Raw genomic sequence first — 18807 nt, 5'->3', positions numbered from 1 at the left:
TTATCTGAAGAATGGCCAAACCTTGTTTCCCATCCCTGTGAGGACAGGAAGAAAGACAACTTATGCAAAATTAGCCTTTTGGGAGCAGCCTTCCAATTCTTCACTGAGCTAAATCTGCATTCTAGAATCATCCATCTTATTGCATGGGCAGACTTCAACTAAACCAATTTAAAATATATTTAAATATTCTGAGTAGGACTGAAGACTGCAGTGACTGCCTAACAGGTCCTAAAACATTACAAGATGGATAAGAAGAGGGTTATCTAGTCCAACCACTTGCATCAAATATGAAATAATTATACTCTCCCTGCATTTAACAATCATTGACTTGAACGTGTCTACTAAGTGTGCTATAAATACTTCTACTATGCAAACTTTTCCATTATTGCATTCAACTTCCACCCTGGTGGCTCTGAAACAGATGCACCATGCAGGATGAACATTGGGCTCCCTGGAAACTTTCAAACGGGCCTCCAGATTGAAGTGTGAACTAAACAGGATGTGTCATGACATCTCCACAAAAGTTTCACAACTCCACCCCATCCCCTATCAGGATCTTGGCATGGGAGATCTCCAAGGAATAGACACCATATCTCTTTATAAAAAATAACTGCATGAAATCTTGATGAACTTTCAAGAGTTGTCTGTGATTGTGTAGACCAATACAGCCACCAAGTTATAGTTTGCGGTCTCCAGTTATCAGAACTATCTCATTTTCAATTATCTATTTCAATTACTCAGAGTTTCTTAATGTAATCCAACTGCAGTTGCACATTTCTGAGTTAATAAACTTTTTCCTGTTAGTCTTTCACTCTTCAAAAAGAGTTTTATAAATAGGAACCTAAGCTCATATAAAAACTTACCTTAAAACAGAAAGTCATTATTTTACTGGCCAAACTATTCCCCCTGAACAGAGTCTGCATGGAATCTGCAAGTTCCACTTCCTTAGAAAACATGTTCCAAAGCAGCTGGTAGAGCAAGTGTCGGGAGTCAAAGAGGGTGACCAGAACACGAGCTAGTTCATCCTTAGAGAACAGCAATAAAGAGGTTAGTGTGTCAGAGCAGTTAAGAGGCTGGATTGTGAAAACCTCCCCAAACATCTCTAATGTATCCTGCACTAGAGAAAGAGGTCAATGACAATTTGCCTCAAGTATTCTAACTTGTGCTAAATATTTTCTTCCATTTAGTAGCTTGTACTGTTTTGAAATATTTGACCACGTTAAAATTTGTATAGTGCAGGCTGAAGCATGGTCTAGTGCATCAACTCCCCTGTTAAGTCTTGCAAGTAAACCTTAAAGTGTGCTCATTCCACTCTCTCACTTCTAATTTTATTTCTAAATCTTTCAAGTACCCCATCTGACCATGTTATAATGGTACGTTCTTTAGTACATTCCTAAAACCATCTCACTTGTGAGTCTATGACGAACCAAGATGGAAGTCTAATGGATTCACCCACTGTATAAACAGAGCACAGACGGACATCAGGGAAGAAGCACATTAAGTTACCAAAACACAGGCCTACTCTGGTATTACAGTACGTATACCCAACAGTCCCCACACTGAGCAACATTAAAAGGACAAAGAAAAACTATTTTACCATTACAAGCTAACAATTACTGTTTCAAGAAGTATTTTAAAATATACCACAATGCTTTAGTTTACACTAAAGTGCTCAGCAAAGTAGACCCAATCACAGTTGTAGAACCCTTTGAGAAAAAGGCCACATATTACAATGTATAACAGGGTAGCCTCAACTCTTCATTTCTTTAGTAGACTTTTGTTTCAACATTATAGTTAAATTGGCAGAGCAGTAAATTTAATTCCAAGTCTTATGCAAGACTTTTTGAAGGAGTTAAGCAGATTACACCTCACGAAACAAAATGCACTCAGGGATAACAAATATCATGCAACTGGAAGTGTGAATCAACTTACCCACTGCGAACAAGGCACCACATTGGCCAATGCCATAGCAATAGGTAGCTCTCCTTGGTCACCCATCATAGTGACCAATTCCACTAATCTCTCAAACCGATCTGCTAGTACAGTTTCTGCTAGCGTATCAAACTCTGTACCCTGCTGTAGAATTTTGGTGAGGACTTCCATGAACGTAGCTCTTGTTTGGAGATCTTTGTGATAACCTAAGCCTAACAAGATAGTAACAAAATAAAGACTTGAGTAATGAAGTCATATACTTCTTAATTAAGGCTCAAGCCTTCGTATGTCAATCATAAACAGTTGTTTCTAACTACTTTACCTATTGAGTGCATAAGGCCACTGTCCACATTAGCATTGAGTAAGTTTGACATAGCAAGAACAGTGCAGTGTTGCAACGAAGCCAGTCTTCGAGACATTCCACGTTTCCTGCCACCTGTTTGTGCACTTTCATCTTCAACTTCACTACAGTCATTTAGAAGATTCATAAATAGAGTGAAATATCTAAAACAAAAATAACATTTGTAGATCCGGATAAGTGAGACAAATTTTTTACAGAGTCAAAAGTCTTCCAGCAGAATGGTCTAGGATATAAAATAGAATGACTCTGTTGAACACCTCCCAGAAATACGAGTTAGACTTGCTCTGGGTATTTTTCTCTCTTTTTGTTTTGTGTTTTACTGTGATTATTATTATATACTACAGTTTTTTAAAAAATGTATTGTGAGAGCGGGAAGGCAGTATCACAAAGCCTGCATGGAGAATTCCTCGGACCAGGTAAGTGAATTTCATGGGATTGTTTTTCTAAAAGATTGCATATTCTTCCATTCATAAAATTAAAATCGAAACAAGATAGTTCTGTGAAATAAGCATATCCACACGCTTGAAGAAAACAAAGTTACATTTAATGACTGTTTTCCAGAATTTTTGCTTTTACAAATTGAAGTGTTTGCCTAAACCTATGAGGTGGATATTTGAAAATTCAGAGGATATACTGAGGCAACTCCCTGAATAAAATTAACCCTTACAAGATTAAAAAGAAATTTACTTCATAATCAACACAGAAGAATGTATCTGCCTTAAATTATAGTATAATTGAAACTGTTTGACTATTTACTTGAGAAATAATTGGGATTTGGCTTCCATCAGTTCAACACCATCTCCTTCTTCAGGCTGTAGTGGAAGCCCAGCGAGAAGAGAGACCACTGCTTCCATACTTGCTTGGTCTAGATCTCTGAATCAAAAATGAAACAGTCAGAGTTAAATTAAACAGGGCCAGTGCCCGGCCTTTGCTTTGATGGAGTACTTAAGGAGTCATCTTTCTTCATAAACCTAACTGCAGCTGAAGTGTGTCTACCACAATCTTTTTTAAAAAGCCCCATACATTAAAAACTCTTGTATACTATAGCATAGCATAAAGCAGTATATCAACTTTGGACAGTGAGTTATGACCAAATTACACATTTAAAAAATAATCCAAAAACACAGCAAGTGACAGCATATATATTTCTTCTCACTTTATGTAGCTCATTTTTGGCTACATATCCAAAACAGACTTAGGATCTGTCCTGTTCCAACTAAAGGTAATGAATTTCTACAACATCAAAAGGAGTAGGGTAAGGTCTGGCAAATACAAGTTCACGGCTACAATCTTAGTCTAAAAACCTTACTATGCCTACTAAAAATCTAAGTCTAATTTATAAGATACTTATGGATCATATTATAAGCATGATCATACTTTCTTCAGTTTTCAGAATGACATTAGCTTTGGTCACAGCTCATGGCAAGTCCAAATGATTCTCATTCATAATGATACAGGTGAATGGATTTATTTTTTTTTACATCTTCAACCATTTGTTTAAAAAATTGTAGGTTTAATCCTAAAAATGACAGTTACATAGTTTAAACCAACTGTTAAGATCATTTCCTCTTATTTGCCAAACCTGAAGTTCAGAGCTCTGCATTTTCCTTTAGGTTGTAAGACATGCAGCCTATGTTCTGTTTCAAGGTGTACAGTCAAAGTAACAAGAGAAACAGAACCTGAACTTGGGTCTTGGTAAGCAAAAATCCTTGAACAATACAATGAAGTTTTCTTTTCAAAGGCAGCCTTGAACATCTATTACCTTTATAGTAAAATACACAAAAGTAGTTTAAAATGTTTTTATCATATTACATATCATCTTTAGCAGATGAAGGCTTCTCTACAAAAATGTTTAAGGCTGGATCTTCAAAAGGATTTAGGTACTTAACTTCCACTTTAGATGCCTCCCAGAATCTGGCTGCATTAAGATTCACAAAGCACCATTCAGCTCCTGCTGAACTTATAGGCAACTAAGTTCCATTCAGCTCCTGCTGAACCTATAGGCTACTAAGCTCATTCGGCACCTACGTTTTTTGCAGTACAAGTTCCTAGGTGCCTATGTTTATGCTTCTGAGCATGCACATTGCAGCCCCATGCCAGGCATCTGGATGCCTAAGGTTCAGAACAATATATGAACCAGGGAAAGAGATAGACATCTGGCCATCTAACTAGTGGGCCCAATCCAGTAGGCATGGCTCGGAGTACACATACCAGATTGGGCCCCTGTAGATGAGCTTACTCAAAACACTAGGGGAGTAGCCGGGGGTGAAGGACAAGGACTTCCATCGTACCTTTTAGTTCAGTGGTTAGGGTCCTCCCTGGGGAGGCCCCCAGTTCAAATCCCCCCTCCACCTGCTGAATAGAAGGGATTTGAACTGGGATCTGCCACTTCTCAGGTGAGTGCCCTAACTGCTGAGCTATGGATATTCTCATGTGGGGCTCCCTCACTCTCTCCTGTTGAAGCTCTTCAACTATAAGATAATATTAATAAAAAGTCACTGGAGCAAGGGTCCTTCATCACCCAGGGAGTGCACTAACCACATAGCCAAAAGTTATGAGGAACATCCTCCTTCTCCTGGCTATAAGAGTAGGTGCCAGAGTACAGTGGACTCAGGTACCTCTCTCTGGAAGAGGGGTGGAGCTTAGCACACACCTTGTGGTTGGCATCTCCAATTAGATCCTTGGGCAAGGTTGCCTCGCACACTGTTTTTTGTGAATCTCATTCTCAAGAACCTCTCTCTCTCCCTATTCACAGAAAAGAGAGCCGACATGCTGACACTCAGGCTCTGAATGCAAGTGCTTTTCTTAGGCACCTAAACTGACTGTGAATCTAGCCCCAGAGTGACTCTACTCTCCACTAGTCTGCTGCAGACCATCTGTATGGACCCTGCTGATTCGCAGTAACAGTTCATTGACATGCTCTCATCTACTCCCACTTGAAAGCCCATTAACAAATTGTTAATGTGTCAGCAGTCTCCAAACAGTTAGTACACAGAAGGCCTGTGAGGGACAGGTTCACACTCCAGCTTTGCCATGAACTAAATGGTCATGAACAAAAGCCCTGGGGCCCGTTAGAAATGCAATGCCTAGCTTGCATCTATTTCAGAATTAGCATGCTAAAAATAGTAGTGCAACCACGGTAGCATGGCCAGCAGCAGCAGCGCCACCGTGCTAGCTGCTCCAAGCACAAGCTAGCCTGAACCCCATGCGTATGCATCTGGGGCTGCTAGCCCATATTGCTGCTGCAGTTGCACTACTATTTTTAGCATGCTTGCTTAGACAAGGTCTAGCCTGAGTATGTCTATGCGAGCTGGGAATCACACCCCCTAGCATGCAGTGTAGCCATAGCCACAGAAAGAGTATTCTAGCAACCTCTCTTACCTTGTCAGGCATTTTACGTCTTCATCTGTTGCTTGGTTGGATGTGCCCATAACCCAGTCTGTCAGATATTCCACCATTTTGTTCCTATAAGAAACATTACAGCACCGAGAACTGAAAATATACTGTCAGAAGCTGATGTTGCTCACGGTAGTATTAACTTTATATTCTAAGAACACATTTAAACTGCAAACCTTAACGATTAACTTGGTTTAGTAACTGGAGGGTACTGATTAAGGCTCTGATCCTGCACTAACTTCCAATAGAACCCTGCACCCATGTAGAGTCCCTACTGTCAGACTTCAAGAGGACTCTGCAGAGGCATAGAGGTCCATGGTAGCAAACCCTGATACAGGATTGAGGCCTAAATTAAATACAAAGAAACAAGAAAATGTTTTGCATGTTAGTAAGAAAGTGTCACCCCCACACCCACCTGCCCACTGTACTCCACAAGAAAACACTACCCCAAATAGAACCACTATTATTATGAATGATTATTATTGGAATTACTATTTAATTTAGTACTCACCTAAATTTCATCTCTTGGCAAAATGAAAGGTCATCTCGCCTCTCCATCATTACCTCCACTAGCTGACAGAGTTTAGTTTTTATTTGAATTGCATGTACCAAATTTCCAAGCACACGTACGTATCTGCGAAGGTCAGAAAACATAGAACACTAAATTTAATTTCAAAGCATCGAGGGGAGGGCGAGGGGGAACACATTTGAGGAATTACTTCTGGTCATCTAGAATTACACTTGCATAACCAGTCATTGCAGACCTTGGGTCGGATTTTCCAACCTGTGCCCAGTGGCCTTTGAACCAGCTTGAGATAGCCAGTGAAGACTCTCCCCTGTGCAGGGGAAGCTGACCGAGATGGCTCTGCACCATCCTACACTGGTCCCCACTTACCCCCACAGATGTAGTGAGAGGGAGACATGTCATGAATGTTTTGGGGATAGGGAGTGAAAGGGAGGAGATGGGTAATGGCGAAGCTGATAGCTCCATTAGGTTTGACCATCTACTGGTGGACCTTACATCATGGCAAAAAACAGAGTTGCTCCCCTATAGCTTTAACATCTGCCAGAGTCTGAGATTCAGAACATTAACCAGCTTCCTACATCATCCCTGCTATTGCACCCGAACAGAGCATGGAGGGCGGTGGAGACACTGCCTGATTATCTAAAAACTTACTCTGCAGAGGGGAAACAGTCAAGATTTCTTACCTGACTAGATTTAGCATCATGGTCTCTATACTAGCTTGCCCCAGATGTTCTGAGCTCCCATCAGTATGATTATCAAGCAGGTTTTTCATTATAGCAATTGTCTGCTCTACAAATTGTGTGTTGGTCTCAGTTAACAAAACCTATAGGAAGAAGACATCTAGTCACAATTCTTACAGGTGATGCCCAAAAAACAACAATGAAATGTATATAGTATTAGTAAATATTTATATTACTGTAGCACTCGGCAGAAATCTAATGGACAAATATTATTCTGATTAACCTACTCAGAAGAATCCAACATTTAACAGAGTTATGGTCTCAAAGTTTATCTAATAAAGACAGTATGTTCTCAGAATATAAATCCTGTTAAGTAGGAAGATAGTTAAAATATAGCAACTTACAAGGAATTTAAGCATGCTAGACTAATATAGTCTGGAATCTCAAATGCAAATTAAGAACTGTATGGTCTAGTCACACAAAAATCATCGTGATGCCTTCCATCATGTAATAAATACTTCTCTGGCTCTTTGTGTAAAAACACAAACATAAAGAGGTAGGTATCAATTTTAAAGATCTATGTGAATGGTAAGATAGCTGATATTTTCGATATGATAAAGATATGATAAAAATATGAAAACATATCCAAACATTTTACCTGTCCTTGAGAGTCAAAAAATTTGCTGATGGTATTCTTCAGTTTGTTAAACAGCATTGGATAAAGTGCTGGACTCAATTCCAGACCCACCAGATCTTTAATATTAGTCCGTATCTGAAGTCCCACTTTCTCATGGTTACAGACCATTAGCGATAGTAATCTATCTATGAATTTGCTAACAGGAGTCTCTGCATTTCCCTCGGTGGATATCATAGATATCATGGAGCCCTTACGCTCATTGATTGGACCCATGGGTGGGCTGTAAGTTGCTAATCCTGCATTGCTACGATGCTGGAGACAAACTCCTCCGAGAGCACACAAGAACCCTGTCATGTTGATCCATTCCTGCAGAGAATCTGTGTCAGACAAGTCTATGGAGCCTCCCCCACTAACATGAGACATTCGTCGCCTGACAATTGTCTTGTGAAGACTATCAGTAACCTGGAAAAGAGTTGTTCAAAATGAGATTATCTGATAATTGCTTTTAATTTGAGAACAAAGAAAACAGACATTTTAAGTATCATTCAATAAAGAAATCCAATAATTTATAAGTTTACAACAATGTCAATAAAAACAAACTATTCAAACTCAGGAGATTTTGCAAATCTTTACATCAAGTGCAAGTAGGTAGGAGTGTGTAAACTGGAATGTATCCATACGGCACATTCTCTCTCAATCACTTGAAAAAAAAACAGACTCAACTGGTTTATGATTGCTACCAATGATACATTTACTATGAAAATAAGAGTTAAAAATGTAAGGAAGATGTGAACATTTTTGACTTCCTATAAGCTTGAGAAACACTGATTCTGATCATGATTACTCTGTTTCCAACTAGACTCTGTACTCAGTGAAGTAGAGAGAAAAGGTGAACCCACTAGTATAATCTAGAGGTAATGCTCATCTCAGTTCATCACCACAGAGCACACAGGAACAACTCACTAGCTACGGAATGAATGCACAAGTAACTCAAGTCACCCATATGACAGATTGATTGGAAAGTGCTAATGTGCAGATACTTTTTTTTTTTAATGTAAGTTTAGATATGAATTAATATGGTAAATTTAAATGACTAATTAGAAAACACAAGATTTCTGTCAGCACTTCCGATAACTGACTAGATAGAAAGCTTCAGAGTACCTGGCCATCTTCCATTTTGGTCTTTGGGAAGTTGAGGATTAGTTTTGTAGCTTGTTCCCACTTTGCATGTGTATCTTCCCATGCCTAAAATACATCACATCAAGAATTTCAGGTAATTACCTCAGATTACTTCTTACAACACTACTGACTGATTTCCACACAACATATTTTCAGCTAATAAGAAACATTTCCATAAAGAGAAAAAACTTACTTCAGTGTTGCCTGCAGTTGGATGTTCAATGCGCCTTAATAATGCCATCACTCTTTTCTGAAGAGCTGCTCTCCCTAAGCAAGGAGTATACAATAAAATTAATATAACACCCATTTTTATTTTAAAATAAATCTTTATATTAGAGATGAAAGCTTGCATAAATAAAAATGAATATTCTTAAAAAACCCAGAAGACTTGTGTGTAAGACTTAATCACAAGCACATTTGTATTATAAACAAATGTTTTCGGGGTAACTCTCTCCTTCACTTAACTACCAAATTTAGGTGTTCAAAAAATTCAGTCAATGTCTCCCTACAATATTTGATCTTCTTATATATGCATTGCAAGGAGGAAGCAATCTTCAAATATCTTGTATCAAAGACAGATTTTTAGTCTTTCTACACGTAACTTCATTCATGCAAATTTCCATGAAATCACATGATTGAGACAGACTAGAGATAAGTATTACAGCACTTCAGTTATATCAGGACTAGCTTTAACATTTTGAAATATACTTTAACAAACAATACTTAGGCAGACAAAAAGTTTGATTAGTCTCTCTCTTCTTACCTGTTGACATCATATTGCTGACAGACGCAAACTCCATGAATGTGTTATAGTTTGGCAAAAAATTATGTACCGAGACTTCATCTACTCCACACCTGATATCTGCTTCCTCACAGAGATGACGGAAACAGGACATCGCAACAAGAACTGCCTCAATGTCAGGACTCCACAGAAACATGTACAGGGCAACCTCTAATTTTGTTTGGGCTTGGCGACATATTGGAGTTCCACTGCATCCTGCTGTACTTTCCTTGGGGGGGGAAATATATTTACATATCTGGTAATATTACTTATCAGGTAATTTTCTCAAAATAGCTCTTTATCCCATTCCTCCTCCTGCACATTATTTGTATTACAGTAGCACCCAACAGCTACATCTGAGATCACGGCTCTGTTTTACTGTGTATTTGTACAGCATCCAGGATGAGACAGTCCCTTAAACAAAGAGTGTGGCCCAGTGGATACAGGACTGGACTCAAGGGACCTGTGTTCTACTCCTGGCTCTGCCACTGGCCTACTTGGTGACCTTTGGCATGTCCTTTCACTCTCTATGCCTCAGTTTCCCTGCTGTAAAATGGGAATGATACATACTTCCTACATAAAACACATTGAGATCTACTAAAAAGAAAGTGTTATATAAGAGCTAGGTATTATAAATGGACAAGGTATCTTAAGTGTGGGAGGAGGGAAGTATTATCAAATGCAGATGTATGTAACAATTCGTTTCTCCATTAACGTAACATTAATTTTCACCAAAATAAAGCAACTCCCCCCCAATAAAATGATCAACATTTACTTAAACAGAAAATTTCATTAGTTTGATATCTGATGTGTGACTAGAACGTTTATATTCTCTTCATGCAGCAGTAGACTTTAGAAAGGTGGGGTCTAGTAGTCTCAGCACACAACTGAGAGCAAAGTATTTAATCCCATCTCTAACTCTTTGTGTTCTTGGAGAAGTCACTATTTCTACTCTAGTTACCCCATAAATAAAAATGGGGATACTATTTATCTACCTCTCAGCAGTGTGAAAAACCAATTTATGTTTATAAACTGCTTCAAAGATTAAACTGTTTTAAGAATTATGTACATTGTTACAGATTACCGAATAAAGGTAATTTAAAATAGGCAGGTTACAAATCTTGGCTCATGACAGATTCAGTTACAAAACTTCTGTTCAATTTTTTCCATAACTAATTCATGGTGTAGCTGAAAAAATTTGCGTATAAAAGGAGCCCCTTTATTCAAACAAGGATGAACATCTGTCTTGCCTTGTGTTTTTTTATTTAGCATGTGCTCAGATAGCATGGAAATTTAGAAATCTGAAGTCTGAGATTTAATAAATGCAGACAAATGTGTGAACAGATTATGGTTTAGGCTCTATGAAGATGAGACCAAAATTTTAGTTTCAAACTATTAAAAATATTGCATTTACTCTAGCCAGAATAGCACAGCAACGGCCACTATACAGAACATTTGTGCCTGGATCAAACATCAACACCTAGATCATGAGAAGTTTACGTTTAAATTCTTCTATACCCTTCCCCCCACCCACATAACAATGTTTAAAATACTTGAAAATAATTTCAATATAGGAGTACAAATGTAACTGATTTTGAGGGTGGCAATAGAGTTTATTTATTTTGAAGTATTAAGAATACAAAATGTTAATTACCATGGAAGAGTTGCCTTTCCCTTTCCTGAGGGTTGCTCCTGAAGCACAGCGCATCTCTTCATGGTCAAGAGAAAGCTGACTAGCTCCACTGCCAGAGACATCACATCCTACCCCATAAAGGAAGAGAAAATGACAGGAACTCCTATCTGATTGCTGTAAAGGGAGGTAAGAAAAATAGTCAATCACCCTACTTTTATAATGGAAAAAGGATAGGTTACAGCAGTTACACTCACAAAAGGAAAACAGTACCTCTTCCATTTTTATACCATCTTTCACACTGAAGGCTCCCAAAGAGCTTACAAAAACTACTCATACTAATTGTGTCACTCACCTCTGAAATGCAGCTACCTCTGGGGTGGAATGTAGCACCTGTAATAACGCACACTGCCACACTACACGGCAGACAGGAAGTGAATACCACACCCAAGTCAAATCCAGAGGGAACTCATGCTGAAATTTGGCCTGGAGAACAGGTCAATGCTCATACGTTTTCTCATACTGCTTCTTATTTTGTCTGCTCAAAGTGGCAGAGAGTTTAATAAACTGCTAGTTAAAGCAATACAGATGAAAATATTAAGAGAACTACACTGCTACCTCGATAGACCACCACCTGATATAACACAAATTTGGATACAATGCGGTAAAGCAATGCTCGGGGGGGCGGGGGGTGCGTTCTCCTGTGAATCAACGCAAGTTCAATATAATACCGTTTCACCTATAACATGGCATGATTTTTTGGCTCTCAAGGACAGCGTTATGTCGAGGTACAGGTGTATGGTGTACATATTAGAAACAGAGGAACAAACACTGATTTGTAAATGCAGATGAGAAACAATGGAACTTTGTAAGATCAAATATGTCACATTAAGGATAGCCTGGAAATGCTTTTTAGCACTATATAAAATACACCTTGACAGAAATCCAGCAAAGGCACCTTCCCCAGCTCAGGAAGACACTACCTATTTTCTCCACATACTACTTCCTTCCTTTTGGGCATCTGTATTATTTAGAATGCCTGTAGATCTCGCATAGAATGACAAAAGCAGATATGTTTGACCTGCAAGAACTATCCTTACACCATGCTTACAGACTGATGCTTTAGGTAGCAAAGATTTCACACAATAGCCCAGAAAAGAAGATACTTCCCTAAACCTCATGTGAGCAAAAACATTGAGGCAAAAATGGAAGATTGCAGAAGGCCGTAAGAGCACAAGAATAGCTCATGCCCATTTGAAATGGGCATGTTTGTTCCAGAACACATCTCATGAAGCTCCTTGAAGGCATTTCCTAAAAGAGGAGAAAATTAGAGTTCAATTCTCAAAAACAGGGACTATGGAATGTGAAAATCATCAGTGGAATCGGCACATTTTACTCCGAGAGGACTTCTATTTACACTGAAGGGAAGCAGAGAAAAAAATTCTCTGAACCCCAAAAGAATGTTAACTCACATTTGTTCAATAACGAAGTGGAAGCTGTTTATTGAAGTTGCAAGTCAAGAAAGTGAAGGAATTAACGCTCCAATAAATGTTAATTCTGTTGTATATTTTATTTGTCTATTTCAGGTTTAACTGGAAAAACAGGACTGTTTGCAAAATGGAGCAGAGTTAAAGTTGTTCTAAAAAACAACCATTTCTAGTTAAAATCAGTTAGGAAAAAGTAAGTGAAGTCCATTATCTCCATTTTGAATACTGGAGACAGTAGAATTTTCAGAAGATTTCTCAATCCATCACTAACTTCACACACTCAGCAGCTGGTCTCCCAGTAATCTGCACACACTATCTATCCTTCCCTTTGCTGGTTATCCTCTCCTGCAATGACCCGCCACCATTCCTTGCATGATAACTTTTGTAGTTATTTCCAGCTCTGTGCCCGATGTGACCAAAGTATACACCTTTACACCTGTTGATTTCTAAGAGCAGAGTCCATTTCTCTCCAACAATATTTCTAACATAAGCATTCATCTTCTTTTCTGACCAGAAGACAAGTCAGGGTCATCACCAGCATCACATCTCAAAGGCTTCAATTTTCTTTTTCCAGGTTTCACATCAGTATGTTGCTACAACAAAATATTGAGCTTTTCACCAGTCAACCTTCATACATTTCAAGATGCCACAGTTTAACACTTTTGGAAGGAAAGCCATGGCCAAGTGTGATGCCTCTGTTCTGCCACAATAGCTCTTGTTAGAGAAAACAGAGGGTGGTTTCCTGTTGCCTTCCCTCCAGTTTATGGTTGCCATGGGTTAAATCATGGTTCACCTCTTCTGCCATTTGATGGCATTTCTTGCATCAGGGGTCCCACTATCTCTCCATGCCCTCATCTCTCTGAAGCCACTGACATGTTTTGAGGCTTCAGCTAGTCGCAGATAGTACTGCCATTTTGGTAGCAGGCAACAATACAGCCTAACCTGGTTGATTTTAGCCATTACCATCTAAATGTTTCTACCAAGAAATGAAACAATGAATATTAAGATGATTCTTAACTTGAAGAATAGCTGATTCTGACTTAAAAGCCATGGAAAATCTCTGATCATATACTGCACACAGTTCCAGTAAAGATCTGAACTAATTTGTACTCTGAATACCTGAGCTCTAGGGATAAGGATGTGAGGACCAATTGTCTTGAGAACTGACTTGATGTTTTGTTATGAGGAGACGGGTTTTTGTTTTTTTTAACGTACATATCAGAAAAAGAAAAAAAAACAAAACACCATACTATCTTGAATCAGCTACCTCCAAGATGCCACAGCATTGTTTGAGTTAGTGTAATTTTTGTAGGAAAAGTCCATTGACTTTTTCCTTTCTTCATCTTATGCCCAAACTTATTTCTATAGGGAAATGGGCACAATGGAGAAGCATTATGGATCAAATTCACTGGTGCACCTAGTCAAGGCGAGAAGGGAAATGATTTTGAGAAAATGTTATTAAAAAAAGCAGCCCACAAGAACTCTTGACATTTTCTTTATGTTTGTGTATTGATTTCTATCTTTGAGACTGTAAGCTCTGCGGGACAAATACTGTCTCTTCAGGTGTTTTTGGAAAGCTTTTAGCACATTGTGGGCATACAATAATATCAAGCTCCAGATAAAAGTGGTCCTACAAATTTCAGGGATGGGCATAGTATTTAAACTACACATAACTGTGCCAAAGACAAATGTGCCTCAAGCTACCTGGACTTGTGAACAGCGGGACTGAAAACACAAGTCACTGTATTTGCAAAGACTGGGCACTGAAATAGATCAACCCTTAAAATTCGCTGTAAAGGTTACAGTCTTGGCGACTTGCAGAAAAGTCCTTGTTCTATCAAGGTATTCAAGTCCCCCTCACATCCAACTCATGGAGATTCAACTCTCCAAGTCAGCCATGGAGGAAAAGTAACAATAAAAGTTGAAAGTTCAAAACAGCTTTTAGTAAGAACCTCAGGCAAAGGGATGAAGTAGTAATTTGTTCTCGTGAAAAATGGTGAATGGAGGATGAATCGAGAGTCTAGAGTACAGTGACATATTAGGTAGAGGTGATCACAACCAAAAAAGTTGCTCAAAGATCAATATCACAAGAAGAGCTGGCCAAAATCAAGTCCCTCTGCATCTACAAGCACAACTGAAAGAGATTCTTGAGTTTCTCAATGTGTAAAACAAGATGGATACGCACAAACAGTTGCAAGCTGGGCCTCCAAAAAAGTAAAGAAACTGGACTTCAGAGAAAACAGGAATCCCACTTGAGATACTAAAAATGCAGTGAGCAAATAGTGCTTTTAGAATCCCAAGTACAAGATACACTAAAACGGAAGTTGTGAGGGAAGTTTAATTTTTTCCCCCACATTTTATCACTCTTGAATAGGAGATACCTAAGGAACAGACCTATTTGGCAGTCAGCATAAAGTAAGAAGGAGAAAACAGTTCATGTAGTAACAAAGCTAATGATAGGGATTGAAGTGGCCAACAAGTCACAGTCTGCAAATCCTCTCACCTAAATTGGACATCTTCTCTTATTTAAGAAACACTGTGTATGTGAAGAAGTCCAAAAATAAACACAGAATATCCTTCAATCACTGGTATTTTCAGTTATCTGGAATTGATATTTGAGAATTCTATTCCCCCTTCTCTACCCTGATTAGGACTTTTTTACTGCTGAATATGTAACAGGTTTGGTCTTCCATCTAGCTACTGATTTTCTCAGAGGTGATCTTGCAATACCTATAGAGTCTGGGCTTGTACTTTGAAATAGACTATCAGAAAGAGAAGTAGGACAGAATTCTGGAAGTCATTCTACCACGTCAGAAGAAAAGGTATCTTATTGTGTCTGAAGATGTACACATGCTCCTTCTCCTCCTCCTCCTCTTTCTTGCACTGAAGGAAATTTCTTACAATTTTCCTATATAAAGCAACAGTGATTAACAAGTCTTTAGTTCCGCAAAGAATAATTTTCCAAACCTTTTGGAAGACATGCATTTCCTATGCAGAAACAGAAAAAAGTAAAAAATTCTAAGCAGTTTTAGCTACGTATTTAAGAAGACCTAACCTAATATAGACCATTCGAAACAATGATATATATCACATTCTGCTCTGTAAAGAAAAAGTGCATTAATGTAACTATAGGTGGAGCTAGTAAAATTTCTTTCAATCATGAAGAAATTACCCAATATACATAGGTAACAAGTAAAAAAGAAAAACCTAACTAATTTAATAAACTAATAGATTAACATTTACTTACTTTATTTTTTAGAAGAAATTTGTTCCTACAGATCAGAATCTCACGCAACCATTTGAGGATTTCTGTGCTGCTGAGCATCTGATGACCAGTTAGTTTCTTGCAGATATAGAAAAGCATTTGTGAACTGCAGCAAAATGAAATTCAGTATTAGCTATATTATCTAACAACCCAAATAAAATTTCTTGATAGAGACACAGAATCATAGAACTGGTCCAGTCCCCTGCACTCACGGCAGTAATATCATCTAGCCCATCCCTGACAGGTGGTCTTAAAAATCCCCAATGATGGAGATTCTACAACCTCCCTAGGTAATTTATTCCAGTGCTTAACCACAGTTAGGAAGTTTTTCCTAATGTCAAACCTAAACTGCCCTTGCTACAATTTAAGCCCATTGCTTCCTGTCCTTTCCTCAGAGGTTAAGAATAACAATTTTTCTTCCTCCTCCTTGTAACAACTTTTTATGTACTTGAAAACTGTGATGTCCCCTCTCAGTCTGCTCTTCTCCAGACTAAACAAATCCAATGTTTTTCAATCTTCCCTCAGAGGTCAGGTTTTCTAGACCTTTATTCATTTTTGCTGCTCTTCTCAGGACTTTCTCCGATTTGTCCACATCTTTCCTGAAATGTGGCACCCAGAACTGGACACAATACTCCAGTTGAGGCCTAATCAGTATGGAGTAGAGCGGAAGAATTACTTTTTGTGCCTTGCTTACAATACTCCTGCTGACATAACTCAGAATGATGGTTGGTACTTTTGTAACAGGGTTACACTGTTGATTCATACTTAGCTTGTGATCCACTATGACCACCTCATCCCTTTCTGCAGTACTCCTTCCTAGGCAGTGATTCCCCATTTTGTATGTGTGCATATATCCATATCATTACATGGCATCAGGGAATTAGTAGGAATATCCTGTATGACATAATCGTCCATTTAAAATATAAAGAGTATATTTTAAATAACAAAGCAGTGCCCTTCCACCTCCCAACAGGCCATTTTTTATTCCCTAGAGGAAGTTAAGTGATTTTGGTACTTCTCAGATGTCCAGTCTTCAGAGCTGTTGATTCAGAAGAGCTCCATTTATCACAGAACTGATCCAGCACAGACAGCAGCAGTACAAGTTTACCTACATTGCCCTGATGAGTCTCAACTCTGTTAGGAAAGAACACACATCTAGGAGTGTTTGTTCAAATCCATTCAGTACTCTGTTAAAACTGCCAAAGAGTCCCAATTAGTGTCAGTTTATATGAGTTTTTTGCCCTCAGCCTGAAGAGACAACGAACTCATTACAGCTATATAATATAGTTTCAGTTACTGCTAGCCTAAGCAGGACTCAAACCAAAAATTTACAGGTGAAAGGCTATCCCATTACCAATCCCTGAAACCATATAATGCATTAATAAAGACTAATTTCTTGATGCGGAGAGCACTGTTTTCTAGAAACAGATATTAACTTCCTTTCTCTTACCAAAAAAATCATGTACTAATACACATCCTATGACAAAACATGAAATATTTTAGTTTATTTTCATGATTCACAATCTCAGGTTCATGCAGGGCACATTTAGTGTCCATTTCTGACTTCTTAGGAGTGCTGTAATACCTTTTCCCTAACATTCTCATCTAACAAGTTAACTGTTGCAATCGCTATATTAAAAGTTATTAAATAAAATGCAAGATTATCTTTAGTCAATAAAAATTCTTTATTAAAAAACTCTTTAGGACAAGTCAGGTGACCCACCCATCAGTGAAATGAACTTCCACATAAGGTGAGCTTTAGTTTCAGAAATAATATTAAGTAATTCCACAAAGGTGGGTTTGTCGGATTTATCCTGCCTTATCCATAAATGCATAAATACAATTTTTTTAAAAGCAACTAGTAAGCATTTTAATCAGATAATTAAAAATATGTTTATAATTTTTATCTTAACTGTCACAGTTACAACTGAATACTGGATAAAAAACCTTTGACAAAGCTAGCAAGATATTTGTGACATGCAATTTCTGTAAAAGTTAACTAGTGCAATAGAAAAAAGGTTTCTGTGCAACTAAACAAAATAGCGTCTATATGAATAATTTTGGTTTTAAAGATGTATTGAAACTACATGGCTTTTTTCAGACAAGTATAAACAACAGCTCTTCAAAAGAAAAGACATCTCACACAGGGCTATTTATCTGATTTACAAAAGCTAATTTACCTACCTAATTTCCCAAAATGTTTCTATGGGTGCATCTGGATTCCATAACTCAATGCTGTCTAACTGATGAAGAACTAGCAAGGCCTGAATTCAAAACAGAGTAGCTTTTCACTTCAGAGAAAATAATTTGCAAAGTACTTCAGCATATGCAGCAAAGCAGAATATATATGAATCCAAGTATTAATTATATTTATGTTTAAAATAGTAAATCTAATTGAAAATAAAAATATGCAAGTTTTTTTTTATGGAAAAGCAAAAGTTCATTATTAAGCAAGCTGCCATAATCATCTTTTAGCATTTTTAGAATATTTACAACCCAAACCTGATAAATAATCTTGTGTTACTTGAATGTAAATCTCCAAATTGAACCAAGGACATGTCAAGTCTTTTAAAAGGGGAATTTTGGACATTAGTGTTTACTTCAATGACCCATCTGCAAAAATGTAATGAAACAGCAATCCTGCTAATACAAAACTAGAATAGCAACAACAGAACATCTGTAGTTTAAGAATTCTCTGTTTTAAGAGAAGAGAGGCAACTTCTTTATGTTTTCAATTTGCAAAAAGTTAATTAAAATAACAATTGGTTCTGACCAGAACTGGGAGAGTATTAGCAAGTGTATTTCAAAAACATTTTCATTTTTAAAACTCTATGTTTGTCCCTCTTTCGGGCTTGTTTTCCTCAATAATTCTCTTGGACAAGTTTATTGGTTTAAGGAAACAGCAAGGTTTAAACAACTATTGGAAAATGTTA

At 37.8% G+C, this 18807-nt stretch overlaps 1 protein-coding gene across 3 annotated transcripts in view; it reads right to left on the bottom strand.

The window, feature by feature from the left end:
* NF1 (neurofibromin 1) overlaps positions 1-18807 on the bottom strand; it is a 172856-nt gene that overhangs the window by 108792 nt on the left and 45257 nt on the right. For all 3 annotated transcript variants that reach the window (XM_032779402.2, XM_032779404.2, XM_032779403.2), the window contains 14 exons: positions 18059-18138; positions 15857-15980; positions 11147-11299; positions 9475-9721; positions 8905-8978; positions 8694-8777; positions 7554-7994; positions 6899-7038; positions 6201-6323; positions 5675-5758; positions 3050-3166; positions 2255-2436; positions 1933-2144; positions 864-1025 (listed from right to left, as the gene is read on the bottom strand). In XM_032779402.2, the coding sequence (XP_032635293.1) occupies positions 864-1025; positions 1933-2144; positions 2255-2436; positions 3050-3166; positions 5675-5758; positions 6201-6323; positions 6899-7038; positions 7554-7994; positions 8694-8777; positions 8905-8978; positions 9475-9721; positions 11147-11299; positions 15857-15980; positions 18059-18138 (2223 nt within the window). The remainder of the gene's footprint in view (positions 1-863; positions 1026-1932; positions 2145-2254; positions 2437-3049; positions 3167-5674; positions 5759-6200; positions 6324-6898; positions 7039-7553; positions 7995-8693; positions 8778-8904; positions 8979-9474; positions 9722-11146; positions 11300-15856; positions 15981-18058; positions 18139-18807) is intronic.

The sequence above is a fragment of the Chelonoidis abingdonii genome, chromosome 20, assembly GCF_003597395.2.
Source record: "Chelonoidis abingdonii isolate Lonesome George chromosome 20, CheloAbing_2.0, whole genome shotgun sequence".
NCBI classification, from domain to species: domain Eukaryota; kingdom Metazoa; phylum Chordata; order Testudines; family Testudinidae; genus Chelonoidis; species Chelonoidis abingdonii.
The sequence above is the reverse complement of the archived record's forward strand: the minus strand, read 5'-3'. Positions and strand labels throughout refer to the sequence as shown.